At 49.6% G+C, this 25,260-nt stretch overlaps 1 protein-coding gene across 1 annotated transcript in view; it reads left to right on the top strand.

Annotated features, from left to right (window-relative positions):
* The window catches only part of ITGA9 (integrin subunit alpha 9), a 323,579-nt gene that overhangs the window by 30,003 nt on the left and 268,316 nt on the right, over positions 1–25,260 (top strand). Inside the window, exons 5-9 of the mRNA XM_036921609.2 lie at positions 4,730–4,797; positions 12,187–12,316; positions 14,809–14,894; positions 16,896–16,964; positions 22,671–22,808. Of these exons, the coding sequence (XP_036777504.2) occupies positions 4,730–4,797; positions 12,187–12,316; positions 14,809–14,894; positions 16,896–16,964; positions 22,671–22,808 (491 nt within the window). The remainder of the gene's footprint in view (positions 1–4,729; positions 4,798–12,186; positions 12,317–14,808; positions 14,895–16,895; positions 16,965–22,670; positions 22,809–25,260) is intronic.

Below are 25,260 nucleotides of genomic sequence, written 5' to 3'. Positions count from 1 at the left end.
GCAAAATGGGTTACTAGATTCTGAGCAAAGGAACATTTAAAGATTATGAAACACCAAAAAAAATTTATTTTCATAGCAAAATAAATAGCAAAACTTACCATTTTAACCATTTTTAAGTGTGCAATCTTGTGGTACCATGTACATCCACATTGTTGGGCAGCCACCACCATCTGTCTCTAGAACTTTCTCCTCATCCCACACTGACATGTACCCATCAGACAGTTACTCCGCGTCCCCTCGCCCCAGCCCCTGGCAGCTACCATTCTGCTTTCTGTCTCCATGGATCTGATGACTAAGTGCCTCATATAAGTGGAGCCATACAGTATTTGTCCTTTTGTATCTGGTTTATTTCACTTAACATGATGTCCTCAAGGTTTATCCATGTGGCAGCAGGTGTCAGAATTCCCTTCCTTTTTAAGGCTGTATAATAGTCCTTGGGATGTATATACCACATTTTGTTTATCCATTCATTCATTGACAGAAAAGGATTTTTTTAAAGGTTAAGAATGTGGTCCCTAGAAATGTGCTGCATGAAGCCCAGTGGTGTGGCAGAGCAGATGGGCAGTCAGGAGTCCTGCTCTCTAATCCTGACTCAGGCTAGTTAGCTGTGTGGCTTTCAATGAACCACTGGCTCTCTCTGAGCAATAGTGACTTCATCTGTAAAATGAATGGATGGGTTTGGAATTATAGATAATATGTAAATATCTTCTCCTCTTTAAGCTTCTTTTTGCCACTTAATTAAAAGTTTCTGGCTTTATGCAATTTGTGTTTAATGCTCACCATAGTTTGTCAATTGTTTTGACAAAATGATCCCCCTTCCTCTCTAACCTAGCTATTTAGATCATTTACTCCCCACCCCACCCCCACCCAATTTAGATTGTGGTCCTTTCTAACAAAACTTAAGGGTTTTGTCTTAAGTTTTGTGTTTAAATGCCCTTTTTATTACTAGTGATCTACCTGCCCAAATTCATTGTCCTCTAAATTATTGTTTAATTAACAGTTATTTTACATTCACTCAGAAACTGAGCAAAAATTCAGAAACGATCTAAGACTGGAAGGCTGTTTTTTGATATTTTATTTCATGGCTATGCTAAGGAACTATGGGAGAATAATTTTTAAATTGGTATGTTAAAAAGACTAGCTTTAAAACATGAAACTTTCTCAAGTGGGTAACAGGAAGAGAGATTAATAGGAATAATGTATGTTACGCATATGTAAATCTAGATCTTTCTGTGGTTGGTTTTATCCCACCAGCGTTTTGGGAAGAGTGCAGGAAGTGACTCTGCCCAATTTAGTTCTCGAATGAATTAAAATTCATTAGTGTGCGCTCCATGCATTGAGTTTTGGGTTGTGAACATTTGGAAACCAGTGGCATTTCCTCTCTGAATTGATTTCTGCTTAGACAGGGTTTAGTAAAATCAGCTAAACCAAGGAAAATACTACCATTTTTAGAATAGAGGAGCCATACAGCTTCACGAATCAGTGTGTGACACAGGCGCAGTGATTCAAACCCATGCATGACAGGAAGACCAAGCTTGTCAGCCCGTCCCCACTATCTCCAAGTGATTTCCTTGGGGATGTGCCTAGGCCCGGCCACTGCGGGGGTACAGTGCTGTGCTTGAGTGCGTGTGCAGAGCGGTCTGCCCTGGAACACGGCCCACCCTCTCCACCCTGCACCTCCCGGGCCTCTCACTGTGACCCAAGGGCTTCTCGTGGGCCTTAGGATGGGGCAGCCTGTGTCTTCACCTGCGCCTCCCTTCTCATTGTTCTGTTGTGGAGGCTGGCCTGCCTTCTCAGGTCTGGGCTGGCAGAGTCAAGGGCTTTAGGTTATGGGCATGGTAGACTACCCTGTGGATGCACTTTCTGGAGCAGAAAGGCCTGCATATGGGCACTTGCAAAGTGGATTAGAGAGAAACAAACCTGCCCTTTTTGTATCTTTTTTTAATAGAAGGATTCAGGGTAAAATAATATTGGTGTCCTAAACTCATGGAAATAGTGCTCATAAGGGTAAAAACAAGTGAAGTGTGTGGTGTCCAGGCTCTGGTGTGCAGGCCGGTGCCTCTCAGGAAAGCCCGCACAGGCCCTGGCCTGCTCCCTGCACCTCCTGCTGTGTCGGGTTACCTGTGTGGCCTTGCTCACTTTGTGAGGTGCTTTCTTAGATCATTTCTCAGGCAGGATTCTTGAATAACCAGCAGGCCAGCACCATGTGATTCTGTTTTTCTTATCGAAAGGAAGCAGGCTGGGCTGGGCTCAGAACCTGGGGGTTTGGGAGGCCGTGCTTGCCTGATGGCGCTACATCTGCAGATGTGGTCGTCCAGGAACAGCTTTGCAGGGTTCATTCACAGAGCGGGTGGAGGCATTAGGGCTGGATCCTATTCCAAGTTGAAGGGGTTAATCACAGAGTGTCCGAAGTTTCTGGGTGGCCCTCTCATCAGGAGCCTCATGTGGTTTGAGGACCCTGAGAAGGCAGGTGTAGACCCTGGGATTTCAGAAATACCAGAGCCGGTGCAAGAGGGCACTTGCTTCCCTGCATTCCCCCCTATGGACCCTTGGCCAGGCAGTCCCGGCTGGGTGAGACCAGGCTGGCCTCTCACGGTGCTTCCCTGCTGGCTGGGGCAGGGTGCTGGTGGAAGAGCTTCCCCTGGCAGGCCTGTGGCCTGGGGCCGTGTGTAGGCAGTTCTAGCTCCCAGTCCAGCTGTGGCCACCTCAGAAGCCCTGGCCCCTGCTCCTGGCCTAGAGCTCACCAGCACAGTTTGGGAATGAGGTGGAGAAAGATGTTTTCTATTAATTTTGGAGTCCCTTTGTCACAGAAGAGATGTTGGGACTGTTTTCTTTAAAACACAGAATATGCCCATGTGCTTCCTAGTTAGGTCATAAACTTATGAGGCTGGACTGGTGTGTGCCACACTGTAGTCTTATTTAGCTCCTAGGTCTGAATTTCCTTTGTATGTTTCATTTCTTGAGTTACAACTGGGTGTTTGACTCTAGAGTCAGTGGGTAGGTAATGCTTTTTGCCAGATCTTCTAGATTTAATAAAGCTGTTCAGGTTGGGACATTTTGGTCCTTCTTGCCATTGTGCTATTTGACAGGATTTATTGTTTTATTTCTTGCCATCATGCAACTTGATGCAGAATCTCTTCATGACTTTGCATAAGCCCCACTCCCGGCCCTGGTGCAAGATTTTGCATGAGAACAAGCAAGTTCTGTGTCTCCCTGAGTTTCTTTCTGGCAGGCCTGTGAGGCCTCCTTGTAATAACAGGACGAGGCGGTAGGAACTGATCGAGCCCTTGCCTGGAAGAGGAGTAACTCAGTGGACATTCCGTTGTAATTTAGCAGCCGGTTAATGGCCTCTTACTGGAAAATGTTAGCAGACTCTGTGGTGAGTGTTGTTAGAAACCAAATTACTCTGTATATTTCCCCAGGGCCCTTTTCCCTCTCTCCCCCCAGTAGACACTGAACTGCAGGAAGTGGCACTGTGTTGCAATCATGGCTTCATTGTTTCTTTGTATTATTCATTTCATGTTTCAGAATTAAGTATCTTGCTTTTTATGGTACCAGAGACTTGGCAAGAGCCCAGGGGGTCACATGGGGATCACTGGGTTCCGCTGGGTAGCCTGGCCTATGCAAGGGGCAACTGTGAGCAGGCGTCCAGCACTGTCAGCTTCACATGTAATTAGTCACTTGAGCCAAGCATCTTGCCATCGCCATGTCTCTTCTCATGTCATTATTTCAAACAGCTGGTCACTTTCTGGGTTGTGTGTAATCACTCTCTCTGCAAAACCTTTGATAGGCCACAGAGGTGAGAGAGTGTGAATTTCTAGTCTGCTGAGCTTGGGTAGAAACCTGGCTTTGCCATTTACTAGCTGTGTGACCTGGGATAATCCACTTACCCTCTCTGAGCCTCAGGAATTTTACCTATTAACAAATGGCGGCCTGGGCTCCCAGGGATAAGGGATCAGTGAAATGGTGTGAGTGGATGCAGCTTACACAGTGCCTGGGACATGCTAATGACCCTCCTTGCCAACTGAAAAATAAAACAGCACCAGAATGCCCCTTGTCAGGTCCGAGTATGGGAACAGAGGGAGTGGGGGAAGAAAGGAGCTTAACCATTTGTTTCTTTTAACCTGGAGACAGTGTCCCCTGTCCCACCACATGTGGAAGACAAGGTGTCTGTGGGTGGTGTCACCACACACCGTTGGTGGTAGTACAGCCGTGGGCTGGGCAGGCCCAGCGGCTCCCCTCTTCCCACAGCCCCTGGGCTCTGATGGCTGGTTTCTGTTGGGGTAGAGAGCATATTGCCTCCAGCTGTATGGAGAGTCTTTATGGGAGGCTTGGCCTTCTTCCAGGGGACTCCATGCTGGGATGGCCACCGCATTCCATTTCCAGGCCATGTTTTCAGCCCCTCCTCCTTGCTAGGGCTCTGCGTCCTTTCTGAAGTAAATGAAATAATTGTCACCAGCCTCCCACTGAACTCCTTCGGCTGCAGCCCCTCTTCCCCATGTGCATGGAGGAAGTCTGCTGGGGCACTTGGCATCCAGAGCCTGGATTTTTGAGGCCTGCCGCATTGCTGAGATTTCCCTTCTGCGCCCCAGTCTGGACGGCGCTGCAGGCCCGGCCTGGCCCAGCCCACGGCAGCCCTGGGGAAGTGGCCAGCGCGCTCGGCTGCTCCCACACGCCTGGCATGCACTGATGCCGCTGTGGTTTGCTTCTCTCTCTCCTCCCTGTCTAGAGTACAAGAAGAAGTACGGGGAGGAACACGGCTCCTGCCAGGCTGGCACTGCAGGCTTCTTCACCCAGGTGGGTGCCGGCTGTGGGGCATGTCTGTTCTCTTGCTACTGTTCGTGTCCTCTGAATTTGGGAGCTCCTTGAGGTGGGTCTTCCGATGCCCCCACACACTTGAGCCTCAAGTGAGGGGATGCTTGTCCTCACATCCAGGAAGGTTCTTGGACCTGGGAGGCGGGGGACACCTGCTGGCCAGAGACTACAGAGCAGGTGTCCGACTCATTTGGAGGATCCTCCGATTTGGGCAGTTTCTCTAGGAGTCAGCCTGACTCAGGGGCCCACGGAAGATGCTGATTGAAGGGGATGTGAGTGACACAACGCTCAGTGACGTTTGTGTCTCATCATGGTTAGCTCATTCATGACCCCGCGCTCCTCTGAGTGGAGAGACTTGGCGTTTTGCTCAGCTCCAGCCAGCCCCTTCCCCAGATGAAGAGGGACTGCAGACTCGGTGCTGTGGACCTTGATCTTTGGCTGGTGGTCCGTTTTTCAGGACTGTTTCCTTAAGTGATTCTTCCCCGCTGGGCTTGCCTTCCCTCTCAGCTCCTCATTTCTCAGGCCCCGCTCTGATGGTCTGCCATGGTCAGAGTCCTGTGGTGCGTCCTTAAGTGGTACATTATCCATCCAGGTGCTCAGTACAAAACAAGAAGTACCTTTTACTTTATTTCTAATTCATCTTTAGTCCTGCTGCTCTAACCCCAGAACATCCCAAACATGATGGCTTTAGTTACCACCACCATTGCCCTTCGAGAAAAGCCCCTGTCATCGCCAGGAGGTCTGCTGGCCCTCAGTTGTTCTCTCTGCATTGATTATTTAAAAATTACAGTAAAATACACATAACACAAAATTCCCCACTTTAACCATTTTGATGCAGATGATCCAGTGGTGGCCAGCACAGAGCTGTGCTGTCATTGCCTTGCTCTAGTTTCAGAATGTCTCCATTCCCTGGTGTGCATCCGCTTTTGACCCCCACCCCAGGTGTTCTGCGCACCAGACTGAGGCGTCTTTCAAAACTGGACCCAGCCATTCTGACCCTGTGGTGTCCCAGCACATGGTAGATTAAAATCCAAACTCTGTGCCTCGGCCTATGGGTCTGACTTCTGACACCCACCCGTGGCCCCTTGCTCCAGGATGATGGAGAGCTGCAGGGGAACGAGACCCTGAGGGGGAGACCAGACTGCTGCCACCCGCTGGTCTCCGGAGCTTTCTGAAGGGTACCCCTTCTGATCGGGAGCAAACTGCCCACCTTCATGGCTGAAACTGCTCTGCAAATTCAGAGAAAACAGGCAGTGACTACGTAGTGTCCAGTCCAGAAAGCAAAATGGGAAAAGTAGAAAAGTCAAAAGCTTTATTACCCTTCGTTCTCAAGCCAGTAAATGAGGTGTAGCACTCCGGGCCCCCATTCCTCACCCTCAGTGATTCTGTGTCCATTCACTGTCACTTCTGTGGCACTTTAATGACAGTCTACACAGAGCTACTGGCTAGGCTGTGTGGATAGCACCACTAATCGTCCCAGCTGTTCAGGCCCCAAATGGAAGAGATTCTTCTCTTGCTCTCCTCCACCCAAGCCATCAGCAAGTTCCCTCCTGTGCCCTCAACACTTGTCATGAGGACACCCATTTCTACCTCCCTCCATTGCCAGCCACATATATAAGGTGCAGCTATCTTGCTCCTGGCCCACTGCAGGCCCTCCTGACTTCCGTCCTGCCTCCTGACAGTCTATTCCCACACCAACTTTTAGAGACAGAAAACACTCTGAGCTCCTTTGCTCAGAATTTTCTGGTGTCTTCTCATTCCACTTATAATGAAATCCAGACTCTGCACAGCCTCCTGGGCCTTCCAACCCCTCCAGACTCACCTGTTACCTGGCCTCCCCCAACTCCTTGCCTCCAGCCCCATAGACTTTTGGCTGCTGCTGGAACATACCAGACTCTTACTAACAACACTGTACCAGAGGCCTCCACACATGGCATTTTGTGCACAAGAGAGTCACGTAGGAGAGGAATTGCTGGGTCAAAAGCTATCCAAAATTCAAATTTTGATGCCTGCTGGCAAATTGCACCCCAGAAGTGCTTACCAAGTGACCCTCCTCCCGAGTTGTGTCGTTGTTGTCCCTACATTCTCTCGCTGACACTTGAAATTCTTGTTAAAAAAAAAAAAAGATACCTCATTTTGTTTTAACATCCCTTTACCTGATTACTAGGGCAGTTCAGTATCCTTTTCAAATATTGGCCGTTTGTATTTACTTTTCTGAAAATTGCCTATTTATGTTCTTGGTCCATTATCCTGTTTTTTTTGTGTGTGTGTCTGGTTTTGTTTTTTTGCTTTACTGATTTTGAGGAACTTATATTTTCAACATTAATCTCATTTCTTTTATATGTTGCAAATGTTTTTATCAGTCTTTTATTTATGGAATCTTTATCATTCTGCCATTAAACAGTCACATTTTGTGGAATCTGTCTTTTCCTTTCTAGATTCTATACTTCTCAGGGAGGCATCTCCATCCTAAGAACATGAAATAACCACCTATATTTTCTTCTGATATTTTCATAGGTTTCAAAAAAATATTTCTAATACATCTTGGATTTATTTTTGCAAGTGTCACATGGTAGCAATGAACTCTGTTGTCTTCCTAAATGTATAGTTGACATTTCTGATCTTGGTCTGCTGAACAATTCCTCCTATCCTCATTGATTTGAGATACCATCGTGCCCTAGGCCAAGTTCACTCTCTCCCTCCACTTCAGTAAGCATTTGGATCGTGAAACTCTATGGCTGTCGTTCCTCCAGTAAGGTCTAGTAAGTATGACCTGACCCAGTAGGCAGCAGAGAGTCACTGTACGTTTGCATGCAGGTGACAGGCATGGTGGACAGCGGTGTTGTAAGAGGCTGCTTGGGCTGGGTGTGTCCAAGGGTTGGGAATGGGAGGGCCTGGAGGGAGGCCAGGTGGGAGGCCACTGTGATGCAGTCCAGCCACAAAGCAACATGGAAGGCTAGGGTGATACTTAAGGAATGGAAATGATTAGGGGGATTGGAGCGTGAAGCCACCCCTGTGGCTGGGGTACAGACTGTGGAGTAGAGGAAGGAGGTTTTGAGGGTTCTGGAGATCAGTGGTGCCCCAGAGGAAAGAGGGCTGCTGAGGAGGAATTGCTGGGTCTGCTTTGGATGTGTGTGTTGGTCGGTGATGGATGGGACGCTCATAGATGTTTTTAGAAGTATTTGCTTACAGGGACCAGACCCTCATCTGATTAGAAACTCTGCTTGGCTGTTGCTGGCAACTCACTGGGGGACTGGCTGTGGTTAGCAGGAGGCAGGGGAAGAATACCTCCTTTAGATGGCGGGAGGAGGAAAAGGAGATGCATTGCAGAAATGAGACTTCATCAGAGATGTTGATGGAAAACTAAGGGAGAGAAAGAGCCCCCAGGGAGAAGGGTGTCACTGGAGTCCCACCAGCTGGAAGTCAGGGATGACAAGGGCATTGCGGTCGAGGAAGGAGGGCTTGGTAGGAGGAGCAGGACAGCAGGGGTGTGGAGGGGGCGCCCGGGTGGCTATGACCGGAGGCATGAGAGGACCTGCTGAAACCCCGGGCTCTGGGATCCAGAGCCCAAGGGAGCTGTAGGGTCTCTGCATGTGCTGGCTGGGTAAGCAGCAGCCGGCCGTGGTGGGGGTGTAGCTGTGGGGGGCTCAGCCCTGCAACCCGCCTGCTCTCTCCCTGCTGCCCTGGGCTTGGCTCCCTAAAGGAGGCCTTTGGGCTTGCTGCCTCTTTTTTTCTGGAACTTCAGCTTTTAGAGGCTGAGCAGGAACAGTGGTTCTTTCACAGGGCAGCTCTGTGCCCCCTGCTGACATTGGGTCTGAGCTCGCCTCTGCTGTGGGCTGGGCTGCCCCACGCGGGGCAAGTAGCCGCCTCCCCAGCTGGATGTGCTTCTGTGGTCTTCTGGACATGGCCGTGTTGCCCCAGAATACTTTGGCCGAAGTGCCTGCTTGACCTGAAGGTCGATGACCCTGGGTTCCTGGAGCTGTTTGAGTCATGGATACCACGTGAGTTTTAGCCCATGTTGACCATGAGGGAGAACTTCCTGGGGGCTTTATTTTTGCAGCCTAGGATAACAGAGACTTCTGAGCAGCAAGAAAAGACATGGGCCAGCCCAGCCAGTGTGGGAGCACCATTGAGCGAGCCAGGGGACATCTGGGTGGAAGTCAGCTTGGTGGAGGTGTCTATCACAGATCCCGAGCACTCTTCTGTCCCCCCTTGTCCAGTTTACAGGGCTTCACTCTGGCACACCCAGACATGCCGTACCTCTGCAGGTTCTGCTAATAATGCACCTGGGGAGAAGGCCCATCCTGCTCAATGATGGGCTCCTGCACACATGATTTAGGCAGTGGTGGCTTTTGGCTTGTAGAGGAGCTCTGCATCTCTCTGTGTGGCATTTGCATTGGCTGTTCTTGGGTGGTGGGGGCTAAGCATTGATAAAATGTTTGTGGCACTTGTGAACAGAACCTGAAGGGCACAGAACAGACATCATCCGTAGTAAATTTAAAAAGTCAAATATGAGGGATTCCAGGAAGGCACTGTTTCCCTGCTCCCGGCCCCAGGGATCTCAGGCCTGGCCTTGGTTCCTCTGGTTTGAGCTGAAAGGGAGGGAAGGGACATGAGCACTAAGAGACGGGGCAAGAGAAACAAGAGCTGTAGGTTTTAAAGGATTTTGAGGAGAAGGATTACCTTATCCTCTTTGTAATATTTGAGAGAGCAGATGCAGCATTATACTAGACATACACTTTTCAACTTCTATCCTGGATTAATCTACATCATCAGAAAGCAATGGGTCCACCGCCTGGTGTCCCAGAGAGCCTTAAAGCCTCTCGATACTCAAGGCACTGGCTTATGAAGGGCCACAGGTGGAGAAAGCTGTCCACTGTGTGTACAGCTGCTAGCGAGGACATTGCTCACCGTGTTCTTCCATGCCTTTGTGTTTGGACTCTGATTACAAATTCCTTTCTGAACTCAAGGGCAAAAGAAAAGTTTCCCTTTCTGATGACCTGATCAGGGTCTGTCTCATACCCTGTCTACAATTGGCACAGTCCCTTACACAGAACAGAGGGTCGCAAAGGGAATGGGTGGATGAGTGAATGCACCATCTGAGTTTCCCAGAGGTGAGTCCTGAGTGCAGAAAGTGATGTATTTATAGGACAGTGACATTCCTGCCCTCGAGATGGCCAGGGCCTCAGGCTCCTAAAGTGAAGTCCCTCTTGGTTCATTCCTTCCTGAGCTAAGAGCAGACCATTCCGGAAGGACTGGTGGCATGTCTCCCATCTGTGTCCACCCCTGCGCTTCAAGGTCCTTCCCCAAAGTGACTGTAGAACGTGCTGGAAGCACCCCCCAAGGCCCCTGCTCTCACCCACCACACACACACACACACTCGCTCTCCTCTCCCTGATTTTTCTCTTTAGATGGTTCTGGCTTTTTTGTTCATTGGCTCTCTGGGAATTTAGTGTGACTTTATGAGTTGCCATCAGAAAATCAGAATCCTTGCATCAGGCTCTAGCCTCCAGGGAATTGTTGGAAACCAGCGTCTGACAGTGGTGAGGCCCGCTCTGCAGAGAGGGGTGAGCTGCCAGGCTGTTTCTGAGATGAAGAGTGTGAGGGGGCTCACAGGCCAGGGAGGGGTGGGTGTATTTCAACAATGAGGGGCATGACCTGCACAGGCCGTCACTCTCGGAGCCCAGACGGCCTCTACCTTCCGGCATTTTGTGCAGCTGAGGAGTTTTCTTCTAAAATTGTCTCTATTTTAACCCCTTTGGATAGCACTTTTTCTGAATTATTTTGTACATTTCCGTGTTGTTTTATCTTGGGAATGTTGCACAAAAGGACTTGATTGATCTGTGTATCTAGTATTAGCTTTCATACCTAATAGTAGACACTTAATGAATATTGTAGGGTGAAAAATTGATGATTTTGTTAGAAAAAAAATTTTTTGTTGTGTAGATACTTTAGAAAATATGGATAATCAAGGAGAAGGGATTTGCTGTGGTGGAAAGAAGGGATGAGGGACATCTGTGGGTACGGGAGGTGATGGGTGCCTGCTCACCACCGTGCATTCCGCATGGCATATGCTCCATTTTGTTGCTTATACAGTGTCCTTCCAGGAGCACATTTTGCATTTTCTAAGGTGGTTTCTTTGTTAGTGTCAAATCATTGTTCTAGAATTTTGAAAGCCACAAAGAAAATTAACCTTAGAGATAAAAGAGAGTAAAAGAGAGATTCCTGAGGTCTTGTCACCCAGTGGGACAATCCACAAAGGTTTTAGGGCTTATCCATCTGGTCCTTGTATATATGTGTTTATGTCTTTTATAAAACTTCATCTTGCATACATATTGTAGGCATCTCCTTTTTAACTCACAGCACTTCATGGCTATGTCTCAGTGCTATTAGATCTTCTATGGACGTGTAAAGCTGAGGTATTCTGTTGATTTAGAATCCCTCTTGCTGAACCCCTTGCTCAGATCGCTTCCAACTTTGACTAGCACAGTTATGATGCCTCTCCTATGGGCAAAACCATGCAGGTGTCCGGCTGATGCCCGTAGGTAGCTGAATCAGTTCTGAGTCCTTGTATTATTACTATTGATTGTTAGGTGGATTCGTGGCACAAACCTCTCAGGCTTGTCAAAGGTGCAGGACCATTTGCCCTTCACCTGAATGTTGACGACACCATGTCTGTGTTTTTGGGTCTGTTTTTAATAGTAGTGCTGTCTCTTGCTGTCTGTGGCTTCTTCTCTTTCCAGTCTGTGTCCTTCCCTTTGCAGACTTCTCTATGCTCTTGATTTTGTTCTTCTGAGTTCTCAGAAGGCCACAATGGCCAGAGAACCAAGTGGAGAACCATTCCTGAGATGAGATTCCTGAGGGAGGACCGGCGGGATCTCCTGGAGTGTCAGCGATGGTCTTTGCAAAGCTGCGTTACGTCCCTGCTCTCCTCTTGCTCTGTGCGGGGAAGGTGGGGCTGCCAGATGGCGGGGCTGGAAGCCAGGCTGGGTGAAGGGGTGGTGTCTTTCCATGAGCAGTATTCCCTGGAATTTTGTGAATTAGGACTTTGTCACATCTTTGCCATTTCCTTGTTTGATCATGGTGCAAAGTGGGGAAATACATGCAGCCTCATCTGTGGATGGGATGGGACCTGGTGGGGTGCCCATTCTGTCACTTGCTCAGGTCTCCATCTTTATTCCTGCTAACTCCACCTGTATGGTGGATGCCATAATGCCAGGGAATCTGTGAAAGTCTCTGTTTTAGTGCTTAGCTGAAGAAAGTCCTCAGTGAGGTGTCTGTGGTTTGATTATGAGTCCTTTGTTGTGGCTCTCGTGGGGCCACCTCCCCTGCCGCCGCCACCCGATTAACCTTTGGGCTTCTCTTATGCAGGAGCTGGTGGTCATGGGAGCCCCAGGGTCATTTTATTGGGCTGGGACTGTCAAAGTGCTGAACCTCACAGATAACACCTATTTCAAACTGAATGACGATGTGATCATGAACAGGCGGTACACTTACCTGGGTGAGTAGCTCAGGGAGGTGACAGGTAAGAAAAGGGACCTGTTACCCCCAAGCTCATCAACAGTTGCTTTACTGGTGGAAAGAAGAGTTTGTTGGCTTTTACATCTGTTGCTTTGATAATGTACACTTTCAGCCAGGGCACCCTAACATTAACGAGGGGACTGAATTAAAACTGTGTGACTTGATTCAAATGCTGCCAGTTGAACCTCCTAGAAAGCAAACATGTTGTTTTCTTCTTTTAGCAGTTACTCAAGTTCAGATGGTCAGATAGAAAATGAGTGGTTTCCATGGTTTTCCTCTGGGTGAGGTCTCTGCTTCCTGCTTGCAAATGGAAATAATAAGAACCAAAATTAGCATGGCAGATAGCATGAAGTTTAGTTAAGGCTCAGTAAAATTTCTCAGCCCTTTTAATATTACAGGAGGAGGATAGACACGGTTTAAGTTAGCCACCAGGCAGGAATGACGTGGGGTCAAGACAAAGAACAGAGGCAGGTTGTCTTTGCCTCTATATGTGGCAGGATGCATGGCTCTTTAAAGCATGCTCTAAGTGCCGTGATTCTGGACTGAAATGAAGCTGAATTTAGGAAGGCCTAATGAGGAGAAAGCAATGTTCTTTCTCATTGTTACATGCCACTTCAATACAGGGGAGCCCCTGACCCCCTTGTTGCATGGAGACTCACTCATGGGGTGGTAATAGGGAGTCAGGCTACCCCTTCTCTTCTCTACAGGTGGTTTTTGCCCACTAACATGGACTTGGGTCCTTGTGCCTGGAGCCTCTGGGGTGTTCGCTGCTCTGCACGCCCAGCTCCTAATGCCATCATTTATTGAGTACTTACTCTGTGCCAGCCTCTGCATATTATTTAACTCCTGAAACAACCTCATGAGGCAGCTATTTTGATTACCCACATTTTATAGGTAAAGACACTGAGGTACAAAAAAGTTAATATGACTTGCCAGTGTCCCATGGTTTGTAAATAGACAAGGAGTTTAAACCCGTGGTTTCTGAGCCCAGAGTAAATAAATGCTGAGCTGCCTGTGCCTGCCATGGAGATGGCACTGACCACTGGTACAGACCCCTCACTAGGCGGGGGCCCCTTGGAGGTGGGGGTTTGTCTGATGTTCCAGGACTGGGTACACTGTCTGGTGCATGGTAGGGACTTGGCATGTGTCGACTCCATCAGTGAATGCAGAGAAGGCAGAGCAGAGAGCCCAGTTTGGGTGTGGCTGTAGGGCCTGGGATCAGTCCTTTGAACCACAGGGCATGTGGCTCCCCTTGCTCACAAACACAGGTACTTACTGCTGCCAGGATTACTGGGTACATGGGCTTTGACCACACTCTGACTGCTCCTTGGTGATGCGAGCCTCCGGTCTGAGAGAAATCAGCCACCCGGTGGATAAGATCTGATCGCAGTACAGTGTTATCACAACACCCAAGTGGCTTGTGATCACAGCGTTAGGGGTGGAGGCGATGACAAGGTCTGGAGGATGTGGAGCCTGACAGGGCTCTGCTGGCTAGAGGAGTGCCCCCAGCCTGCCAGTGAGGCTCCCAGAAGGCAGGTGACATTCACACTGAGCTCAAAAAACTTGCACCTCTGTTTCCAGATTCCTCTTGCATCCAGTGTTTGCTCCCACCCACCATCAGCTCCTCTGGCTTTTCTTGGGGGACAGTTGGCATAATGGTTAACAGCGGGGGTTTTGGAGCTGCGCAGACTGGATTTGAATCCTGCTGTGTGATCTTGGGCATGTTGCTTAAGCATGTTTAGTCTCAGTTGCCACATCTATAAAGTGGAGGAAATAATCACACCTTCCTCAGAGTTCTGAGATGAAAAGAGACAATGGCGTCCAAAGCACGGGTGAGGTCGTTCATAGCAGCTTTATTTGTGACACCTGGAAACAACCTGAGTGCCCGGCAGTAGGAGAGTGAAGTACAGCAGACCATGACTCATCCTATAAAGAAACCACTACCTTCTACTCAGCAGGTGGTGAATGTCACAGGTGTCACGCTGAGGGAGGCTGGAGAGTCTGCAAACCTAATGCGTAGTGATGGGATCGGAATGGTGGCTCCCTCGGTGGGCACTGGCTGGGAGGAGGGATGAGGGAGCCTAGCGTATGGGTCCGTGCTCACATCACTGGGTGGTGATCGCACGCTTATGGACATGTGTTCACATTCTCCGAGTTCTATCTACACTTCAAATGTGCATGCTTTATGAAAATTACATCTCAAAAAGTAAAGACATATAGAGTATCTAGCCCAGGACCTGTTGTAAGGTGGATGCTCAGAAAGCTCTTTCCTGCCCAAAGTCTTTGTGGGCTGAGCTGTTTCCGCATGGGGAGACTGACAGCTGCCGTTTGTACCCTGGTGATTTGTGATCCAGGAGTAACTGTATCATAACTGCCCCAACAGGGATGCTTGAGAAACTGTCCTCTGATGGGTCTTTTTCCTCCCTGTCCTTCTTTCTCAACCCCGCCCTTGGCTACCGCCCATCCTCACAGGCTATGCAGTCACGGCCGGCCACTTCTCTCACCTGTCCACCACCGACGTGGTAGGCGGCGCCCCTCAGGACGATGGCATCGGGAAGGTAAGGAGAAAGGTCTGGAACAGCATGGGCTCAAATGGAAGGGGGGTGGGCATGCTTCTCTGTTCTGGAGGTCTGTCCCCTCTCTCTGATCTGCACATCCTGGGGGGCTGGCAGGCAAGTGACCAGGGCCCTCTGCCTGTCTCCTTCCACTGCTTCTGAGGGTTTCCCTTGAAAGCTTCATTGGAGGGTGAGCCCTGCTCCTAGGAGCTCCCTGCACACCTCCTCTGAGGGCCTGTTTCACAGATGACTGTGTGATTATTCATACTTGTCCTGATATCCTGGGATCCTCCTGAGGAATGTGATCATGAACCCTCCACTCTCCTGATCTCTTCCCAAGTTGGACTTTGACTTAATGTAGCCTGGTCTAGTTCCAGATATCTTTGGGGTTTATTTTTCTATCTTTGGAACTAGATTCATATTTATTTTCCCCAATGTTTTAGAACCAAGACTGGTTCAGCCCAAAGGCTGGACTGGGAACACAGGGGTCACATGCCCTAAGTATCCTCCCAGAGTACCGACAGGAGCCGCGCATCTAGGCCTGGCTGATTCCCTTGGGGAGTCATGGCCTCCCCGGGCCCTGAAGCATGGAGGATATGCATTTTGTTCTTTTGCCCCAGGGCGGAGGAAATCCAGGTCCTAATACACCCCACAGGTCTTCTGATAGGAGAGTGAAGAGAGAAATGGCCATTGGACCTGAGCCCACAGCGGTGGACTTTGGATGGAGTCTGGGACTTGGAGAAGTGGGGTCTGGATTCTGGGGAGGCCTGAATGGGCCAAGAGCCCTGTGAGTCGGAGCCATCAGCCAGAATGTCGGAGTGATGAGCTGACCGGGCTTGACTGAGGGGTTCAGGGGTGTCATCTCCCTTGATCCCCAGAGCAGGAGTTGGGAGCCACAGCTCATGGGTCTGGAGTCCATGTGAGCACGTGCCTCCTGCCCCCCAACACTGATGTCATGGAGAGAGGTTCTTTGAAAATGAGAGAAAAGGCCAGGGCACGGAGCTGTGGGGAGGTGTGCAGATGACTTAGTAGCATCAAGAATGAGGTAGGCCCTTCAGAGTCAGAGTTCCTCTTCGTGGTGGAGGAAGAAGCTCCCAGAGCTGCCTGCCCTGGACGAAGTCTTCCAGGGAGTAGCCGCTTGCGACCAGGCATCTCTGGCATTGATAAAAATGCTTCTGCCCCAGTGACAAAGTTGCTGACTGTTCCATGTCCCCAGGGATGGGTCTGGATGGACTTGACTCCTAAGGACTCCAGAATGGACCTCTGACCTTCAGGAATCTGGTGGCTGTTCGTTTCTGGTGTCAGGGCATGAACGCATTCATACTAGGATGGTGGTTCCTTACCCCACGGGAGGGTTCCCTACTCTGGTTCTCATGGAATGCTCGTCCCTTAGGAGGCAACTTGAAAAAGAACTTCCATAGTCATATCGTTTGGGAATTTGGGAAGCTCTGCATCACTGATCCTCTCTGTGGGGAGACTCATGGTGAGAAGGTGCCTGTTAATGGCTCCAAAGAGTCCCATGGTTCTGGAGTACATGTGAAGGAATCTGGTGTTTAACACTGGCGTCTTCCCACTAAACTCATACCCAAGCAGATCTCATGGCTCTCATGTTCTGTGCAAGCAGTTTGTGGTCTAAAATGCCTTCATCCCTCTGTCTAGTGTCGTGATACCTGCTGAAGCTCTAACCGATAGGAATGAAGGGCATATTTCAAGGAGGAAAATACTTTGTCCAAGAGCTGAATTGTTCACTGGTAATTTTTGTGCATGGCTTCTGCAAACAATGTGATCCCGGAGCGGAGGGGCTGACTCTGCCTCAGGATGGAGCGGAGCTGTCTTTGCTGAGCTGGTGAAGCGCAGCTGTGCCAACTGGCTTATCTGGTTTATTATCTGCCTGCCTAGGTACCTGTGTGCCTGGTCGCCTGGAAGTAGGACTCATTGGAGGATGCTTATAAACATCTTGGGTCACTGCTTACACCTTAATTAGACTTTTTTTTTGTTCTACAGGTTTATATTTTTCGAGCTGATCGAAGATCAGGCACCTTAATTAAGATTTTTCAGGCATCGGGTAAAAAGGTGAGATTCTGGGTATTAGTGTCTTTTTGTTGTTTGAGAGATGTCTCCATGTGGGAATCAGCTTTTACCTTTTAGAAAGTTGGTTTAAAGGCCCCATCTATGCCCTGCATTTATATGGCAGTTCTGCGTGTGGGTGCCTTTATCTTCTCAACACTGCATATGACCTGCGGATCTGCGGAGTCCGTGCTTGCAGGACACATGCAGCAAAATGAGGTCCTCCACAACCAGGTTACATGTCCGTAGTTCAGATACTCATCAAAATTGCTGCATACCACCTCTCCCAGTCTTACTCTGCCTCTCCGCCTCTCTGTTGCTCTCCATCTGTCTTTCTCTTGTACATACACAGCTATACCTGCAGAGAGATCACACACAAACCTGTGATATACAACTGATAACTTTGAAAGGAGGCATGTAGGCAAATGGTTCTCTCTCTCCCTGACTCACCAACCCAGCATGGCCACCACCTCCCGTCCTGAGCCCTCTACCACCAGTGCCACGGGGACGGAACACACACACACACACACACACACACACACACACACACACACACACACACACACACCACACACACACACCACACAGCACACACACACACACACACACCACACACACCACACACACCACACACACACACACCACACACACACACCACACACACACCACACACACCCACCACACACACACCACACACACCCACCACACACACACCACACACACACACACACCACACACACCACACACACACACACACCACACACACACACACCACACACACCACACACCACACACACACACACACCACACACACACCACACACACCACACACACACACACCACACACACACACACACACCACACACCACACACACACACCACACACACACACACACCACACACACAAACACACCACACACACACCACACACACCACACACATACCACACACACACACACCACACACACAAACACACCACACACACACCACACACACCACACACATACCACACACACACACACCACACACACACACACACCACACACACCACACACACCCACCACACACACACACACACCACACACACCACACACATACCACACACACACACACCACACACACACACCACACACACACACACCACACACACCACACACACCCACCACACACACACACACACCACACACACACACCACACACACACACACACACCACACACACACACACCACACACACACACACACACCACACACACACACACACCACACACACACCACACACACACACACCACACACACCACACACACCCACCACACACACACACACACCACACACATACCACACACACACACACCACACACACACACACACCACACACACCACACACACCCACCACACACACACACACACACACCACACACACCACACACACCCACCACACACACACACACACCACACACACACACACACCACACACACCACACACATACCACACACACACACACCACACACACACACCACACACACACACACACCACACACACCACACACACACCACACACACCACACACATACCACACACACACACACCACACACACACACACACCACACACACCACACACACACACCACACACACACACACACACCACACACACCACACACACACCACACACACCACACACATACCACACACACACACACCACACACACACACACACCACACACACCACACACACCCACCACACACACACACACCACACACACACACCACACACACACACCACACACACACACACACACCACACACCACACACCACACACACACACACACCACACACACACCACACACACACACACACACACCACACACACACACACCACACACACACACACACACACACACACACCACACACCCACCACACACACACACCCACCACACACACACACCACACACACACACACACACACACCACACACACACACACCACACACACACACACACACACCACACACACACACACCACACACACACACACACACACCACACACACACACACACACACACACCACACACACACACACCACACACACACACACACACACACACACCACACACACACACACACACACACCCATTCAATTCCTTTTAGAACCTTGAAGTAGAAGTAGCTCACGAAGGCTGCCCTAGAATTAGTACTGGACAAGGTTTGTCTGCCTGTCATCTTTTCCTTCACCCTGTCCCTAATCTTCTTTCTGTGTCCTACAAATTTCCATCATGCTGCCATGTCTGAAGTTAAGCCAGGTAGAGATTTCCTTGATTAACGAGCATCATTTTTCTTGGGCCTCCAGTCATGCAGTCCTAGAGGGACTTAGGGCGGTAGGATCGCTGAGTGAGACTGGCTGCCCAAGGGCATTCAGGTTTAGGCTGGGAGGTGACGGGGGTCATTTGGAGGCTTGTGTTGATGGAGGTCTTAGTGAGAGGGGAAGAACCCTGGGACATGGGAGGGATTTTCTAGAGGACAGGAGGCTGTCAGAGGTGACTTACCTTGCCACCTGCCCAAGGAAAGGGGGAGAAAATGATTGTTTCCTTTCTGGGTGGGCTACATGCCCCAACCCTTGTTCAGGTCCTGCTGTGAGTCAGACCTGCTGTACACCAGCCTGGCACCATTGCATATTGTTCTGGTGGTAAATATTCTGCTTTCCAAAAATGCTGCCCACATGTAGAATTTTTTGCAATTTTAACAACCTTAATGTATAGACTTACTATATATGATTGTCATCATCTCTGCAATAAACATGCACCACCAAGCTCAGTTTTGTGAAGTTTTAAAACCCTGGGAAGAGCCCTGCATTCTCCAAGAACTGTGCCGCCTGTGTTATTTTAACATTTGCAAAACCCCAAAGCAACAACAGTGGAAAACGACTGTGAACAATTCTGCAGAAAAGGTTTTCCAAGCACCCCTAATGTTAGAGGAGAAATAACTGAATGCCATTTGTGATAAAAAGAGTCCCAAAGAGCAAGTAGGGTGTGGATCCTTCTAAGCCTAACATTCTAGATCTTTCTTCAAAAAATAATAGATGGGTGCATGTGTCTGATGTGGGAAACCCAAGCCCCCACCTCCTTCAAGTGCACCTGGGCTTGAAAGCATGGAGCCAAATACTCTCCCCTGCTCCCAGCTCTATCTGCCTGTAGCTGGCGTATGACGCCAGGTGAGCTTAGGCACGTGATGGTTTGGCACATGTATTTGTGAGGTGATCGCCACAGTAAGGCTAGTTCACACATCGTCACCTCTCACAGCCACTCTTTTGTAAAGGACTCTTTGGAGTCATGTGGAGCCAAAGCACAAGTAATCATGCCCTCTCTCCTTCACAAAGACCTCCTGGGTTGGATGATCACTTGCACAGCCACCCGTCTATAATGGGGTCGCAGTCAGGCTTGGAGGAGTAGGTTTGGGACTGGGTCATGTGATAGGTGAGCACCTGAGAAGCCCTTCCAGACTTCCCAGGGACTTGGGACATGGCGGCCTGGGACTGCTGAGCTCACACATCTGTGATGACATGTTGGCCTCCCAAGGAGGGGACTCCTGCCGACGGGCACCCCCAGCTCTGTGGGCAGCTCCCCGATTCCTGCAGGTGCTTCTTGTCCAGGCCTTGCGCCCTCCTGAGCTGCTGCCTCCTCCTCTGCTCACTGTCCCCTGTTTTCACATCTCCTAGTTTTACCCCTATCATTATCTTTCTGGTTTTGAAATAGACCTTTGCTCTCTTTATACGTCTTATTCTGCTTTTTGCCAGAAGAAACGAGAAGCCATCTGACTTCTCCATCATCTCACAGGGAGAGGACATGGCCCGGGTTTCAGAGGATGCCCTTAGCTCATAGCCCGGTGTCCGGAGCCACACATAAATATACAGGAGGGTTCTGAGTCGCTAACTGCTGCTCCACCTCTGCTCTCTTGTTCAGCCAGAATCTAGTCAGACAGCCCTGCCTCCTGGCATCACCATAAGACAACAAACACCAGCTCTGGGGCTTATTGGTTGCTGTCCTTTGTAGAGCACAGCCAAGAAATCACCCGCGTGTGTGCAGGTCCAAGGTTCATACAGACACATGTCCCCGTATTTCCAGGCTGATGGAAGAGCTCTGATCAAGGCGTGCTCACCCCACAGCATGTCGTTACCATATTGAATTAACTGAGTTTGTGAAGTGTTTGTAGCTCACACTTAGATAGGAAACTTCATGTACAGGGATTTCTGATTGAACACTGATGAGGATGCCAAGTTAAATAGCCCATTGGAATGAAATGGATCATTCCCCTGGGGCTCAGCCAGTGCGAACAGCCGGCAGCATTGGTCTCTGCGGCTTGCCCAGGGCTTACCAGTTTCTGTCGCTGAGCTCCAGGAGGGAGATGCGCCAGGCCACAGAAGTAGTGGCTGGCACCTTGGTCTCAGTGCCCCGGTCCTGATTCCAGACCTTCCCCGTGCCCTTCTCCCTGGGGAATGGGTATGTATTTGGGGTGGGGGGTGGTCTGGGTAAAAGTAGTCTTGGTGTGTGGCTGGGGAAGGACTCCTCGGAGTCTTCCTGTCCCAGTGGTAGCTGCAGGAAATAGATTGGAGTGCCCCCACCTCTTTCAGACTCTCTGGGGTTAGCTGCCAACAGATTCCAATGGGGGAAGAAAATGCTTGTTCACGTCAGTAAAACCAGAGCCTTTTTATTTGAAAACATTTATTTTATAAGGATAGCTTTTCAGAGGTTGTGAACTGGCAGCCTTTGCAAAGGGCAGAGCCTACAGAAATTTTTGTTTGGCTTGCTCAGTATGTTTTATTATTTTAAAATAGGAATTAGTTGCCAGCATTTTAAAAATAGATACTTCAAGTAAAATTTTAGATTTTTCGCTTCTCTTGAAAAATGGGAAGGTCAGCCTTCTGGGTCAGCCTTCTTCATGGCAGCAGTTGCCCCTTGAGCTGGGTCTGTGGGCTCCAGTTTGCCACAGTCCCCACCACTCCCTGTTGTTTCTTAGACACTGAAGCCACGCATCACATGCCAGCTGTACGCTTACCTGCACTGTTACTTGTTTCTTCTTACCCCCATTGTATCACCTACCTGGATCTCATTGGTGTTTGGGTTTGAGACCCCTGATTTGCAACATTAGGTACTGGATTAAGTTACAACTAAAGAAGAGCCAGTATGACCTACCTGTATGACCTACCTGTATGCCCTCATCCCTTGAATAGTCTCATGAGTTATACCTTTTTCTGCCAGTTTAGCTCATAATCAATCTTTAGCTGTGCACAGGACTGGCAATCTATTTCCCCACATAACATTTATTTTTATGCGTGCCTTGTGCTGTGAAATCTGTATTCCTGCTTGCTTGGCCTTGTCAAATGTCTGATATATGAGGCACTCTTATTATGGTTGTGATTTGCAACCTCAACTTGCATTTTTCAAAACAGAACCTCATTCTCCGGGCAGGGCCCGTTTGCCTTCCACAGTCTGGCTCGAGGAAGGGGGACTCTGGGCCAGTTAGCTCGGGGCTCACGCTGACTGGGGGCCCCGCATTGCTGCTGGAAGCCAGGGGCATGCGGCATGTCACCGTCTGCCTGAGCGTCCTGGCTGTCACCGTCTCTGAGGCATTGGGAGCTGCTGGGCTGAGGCAGAGCAGGGCCCCCGCGTGAGGGCGGACACTGAACGCTTTGTGCGACTCAACTTGGTTGCAGATGGGCTCTTACTTCGGCTCCTCCTTATGTGCAGTTGACCTGAACGCCGATGGCCTCTCTGACCTGCTTGTGGGGGCCCCCATGTTTTCTGAGATCAGGGATGAGGGGCAGGTCACCGTCTACATCAACAGAGGAAATGTGAGTACGGAGCTGGGCGACTGTGCATGGGGGTGGGAGAGGGATGTCTGTATGGCGAGTAGTGACTGGGCACCTCTCTGGGCCATGCCCTGGACCACATCTTCCCAGGGAGGTAAATACACTGCCTGTCTTCAAAAACCTCCCTCCTGTGTTCCATTAGTGGAAAGTTATGTGCAATGTTAGGACTGCAAATGTGCAGGAGTCAAGAAAAGTCTTAATGGCCTTAGTCTGAGAGCTTACTGTGTGCAGGAACTGTTCCTCCTGCTTTTGGTGAATGATTTCAGTGTGATGTCACATGGTGTCATAGTCCCCATCTTTCAGGTGAAAAAACTTAGGTCCAGAGATGTTCAGTAACCTGCCCCAAATCACACAGCTAAGAAGTGTTAGGACAGGGATCTGAGCCTGGCAGGCTGGCATGCTTCGCCTGGGAGTGCACACACATCTGTCTGGGGAAGGAGAGAGACCTTCTCAGAGGATACGATGGCCGGGAAGACTCTTGGGGTTAGGCAGGTTGGGAGCTAGGCAGGTGGACTGAGGTGTGAGGCGGCAGGACCACGGAGTTCAGCGAGGGGGCCGGGTGGGCGCCAGTGCAGTGGCCATGGCCATAATCCTCATGTCCCTTATTCTGCAAGGGGATGTAATGGGGTCAGAAAGATGTCTCTGTCCCTCTGTAGCCCCTTGGAAGCAGGGAGACAGGAACAGCACCCCCGTGGAGGCAGGAAGCCCGTGAGAAAGTAGGGTCTTTTCAGTATCTTCAAATTCCAATATTCAAGAGAGTTAATAAATTATTTTACCAGCAGCCTTTTAGCTGACATGAAAAAATGCTTGTAAGACAAACTGAAAAAGCAGGATATAAACTGTGTGTACAAACCACTTTTAAAAATATGCGAATTACATAGGGAATGTTCATAACAGATCACTGTGGGTGGTGCTTGGGTAAGAATTTAGTTTCATCACTATCTAAATAGCATGTTATACTTATATTATAAAAAAAGTCAGTAGAAGTGTACTTTTAAGCAGTGACCAAAATGCTGGCTATCCCACCTGGGAGGGACAGTGGTGTGGCCCTCAGAGTAGGTGGGCAGATGCCAGAGAGGGAGTGCAGCCAGGGAACGTCCGACCCTTGGGAAGGTGGCTCTGGAACCTGTGAGGAAGGCACTTGCCAGCCCCTGTTGCAGTGACTCTTGGCACCTGCATGTCCCTTATATTCCAGGAAGGGAGACAGGGCTGGCGCAAAGAGAAAAGGGGGCCCTCATGGCGCTGAGAGCAGCAGACGTGGGTCGCTGCTGGCCGCTGCATCTGCGGGAGACCGGAATGTTTGCCTCAGTGTTAACTTGTCAGGCAGCGATGTGGCCGGCTCAACAGCGTATCTAAGTCAGGGCGTTCAATCTTGGAGCTGGATAATTCCCCCAGACCTTCTCTGGGCATACTACACCCACACACCCACCCTGCCCCCAACCAGCGCTTCTTAGGGCCGTGTTACCCTGAGGGCCACACTGCTTATTTCTGCTGACTTCATCCTGTCGGATGAGTGGTTGGAAGGCAGCATGGAGGAGTGGAAACCATGAGGGCTTGGGTGTCAGAATGACCAGTGTTCGAGTCTTGGCTTTGCCACTTAGTGGCCTGTGTGATGTGGGCAAATAGCTTAAAGCTAGTGGCCCACTTTCCTCATCTGTAAAGTGGGAGAGTCATGAAGTCTTCCTTAGTGGGTCATTGTGGGGTTACAGGAGGAGGTGAATGCAGGGTGCCTGGCACACACATGGAATCAGCGACTCCTCCTGCCACACTGAAAGGCAGAAATCAATAGAAATCAATGCATATTTGTGTTGTGGGGTGGGTGGGGTTTCATCTACTTAAGAAGTCATCACATCTTTATTCTTTCCAAGTTACAAGTTGTTTGTGTTTATAATGAAAAAGAAGGTTCAGTTGTAACTGAAGCCAGACACTCCCTGGGATGGCTTGTGGGTGTACGATGGGCAAGGATACCCCTATACTGGGGCAGTGTTAGACATTCTGTGCCTCAAACCATCAGACTGCTGTTTAACGCTCTGATATTCCCATGTCAGTAATTTGGGGGCAGAGTGATTATCCTCAGATGGCTTTAGGGCCACCATACACCACTGACCTCTCCCTGTGTAGTTAGTGTTTGCTCTGGAAATCCACACCTGAGCCCTATGTGATAATGAGCACAGCTGTTGTACCACCATTCAGACCCCCAGGCCAGAACTATTGGGTATTGGATTTTCTGAACCATGACTCGGTCAAGGTTACTAATACATGTGCCTTGCAAACTGGCTTTATAAACTTGTGCCAAAAGGCACAGGAGAGAAAATGTAGAAGCATGTATGGCCTTTGAAAACAACTTTGGGGGTAAATGTGCTGTAAGGAGGCTGAGAAGGTACTGTGGGGACAGGGAGGTAGGAAGGTTGGTTGGTTATGGTGCCAGGATGAG

Source organism: Manis pentadactyla, chromosome 14 (assembly GCF_030020395.1).
Source record: "Manis pentadactyla isolate mManPen7 chromosome 14, mManPen7.hap1, whole genome shotgun sequence".
Taxonomy (NCBI): Eukaryota; Metazoa; Chordata; class Mammalia; order Pholidota; family Manidae; genus Manis; species Manis pentadactyla.
This window is presented reverse-complemented; position numbering and strand designations above follow the sequence as displayed.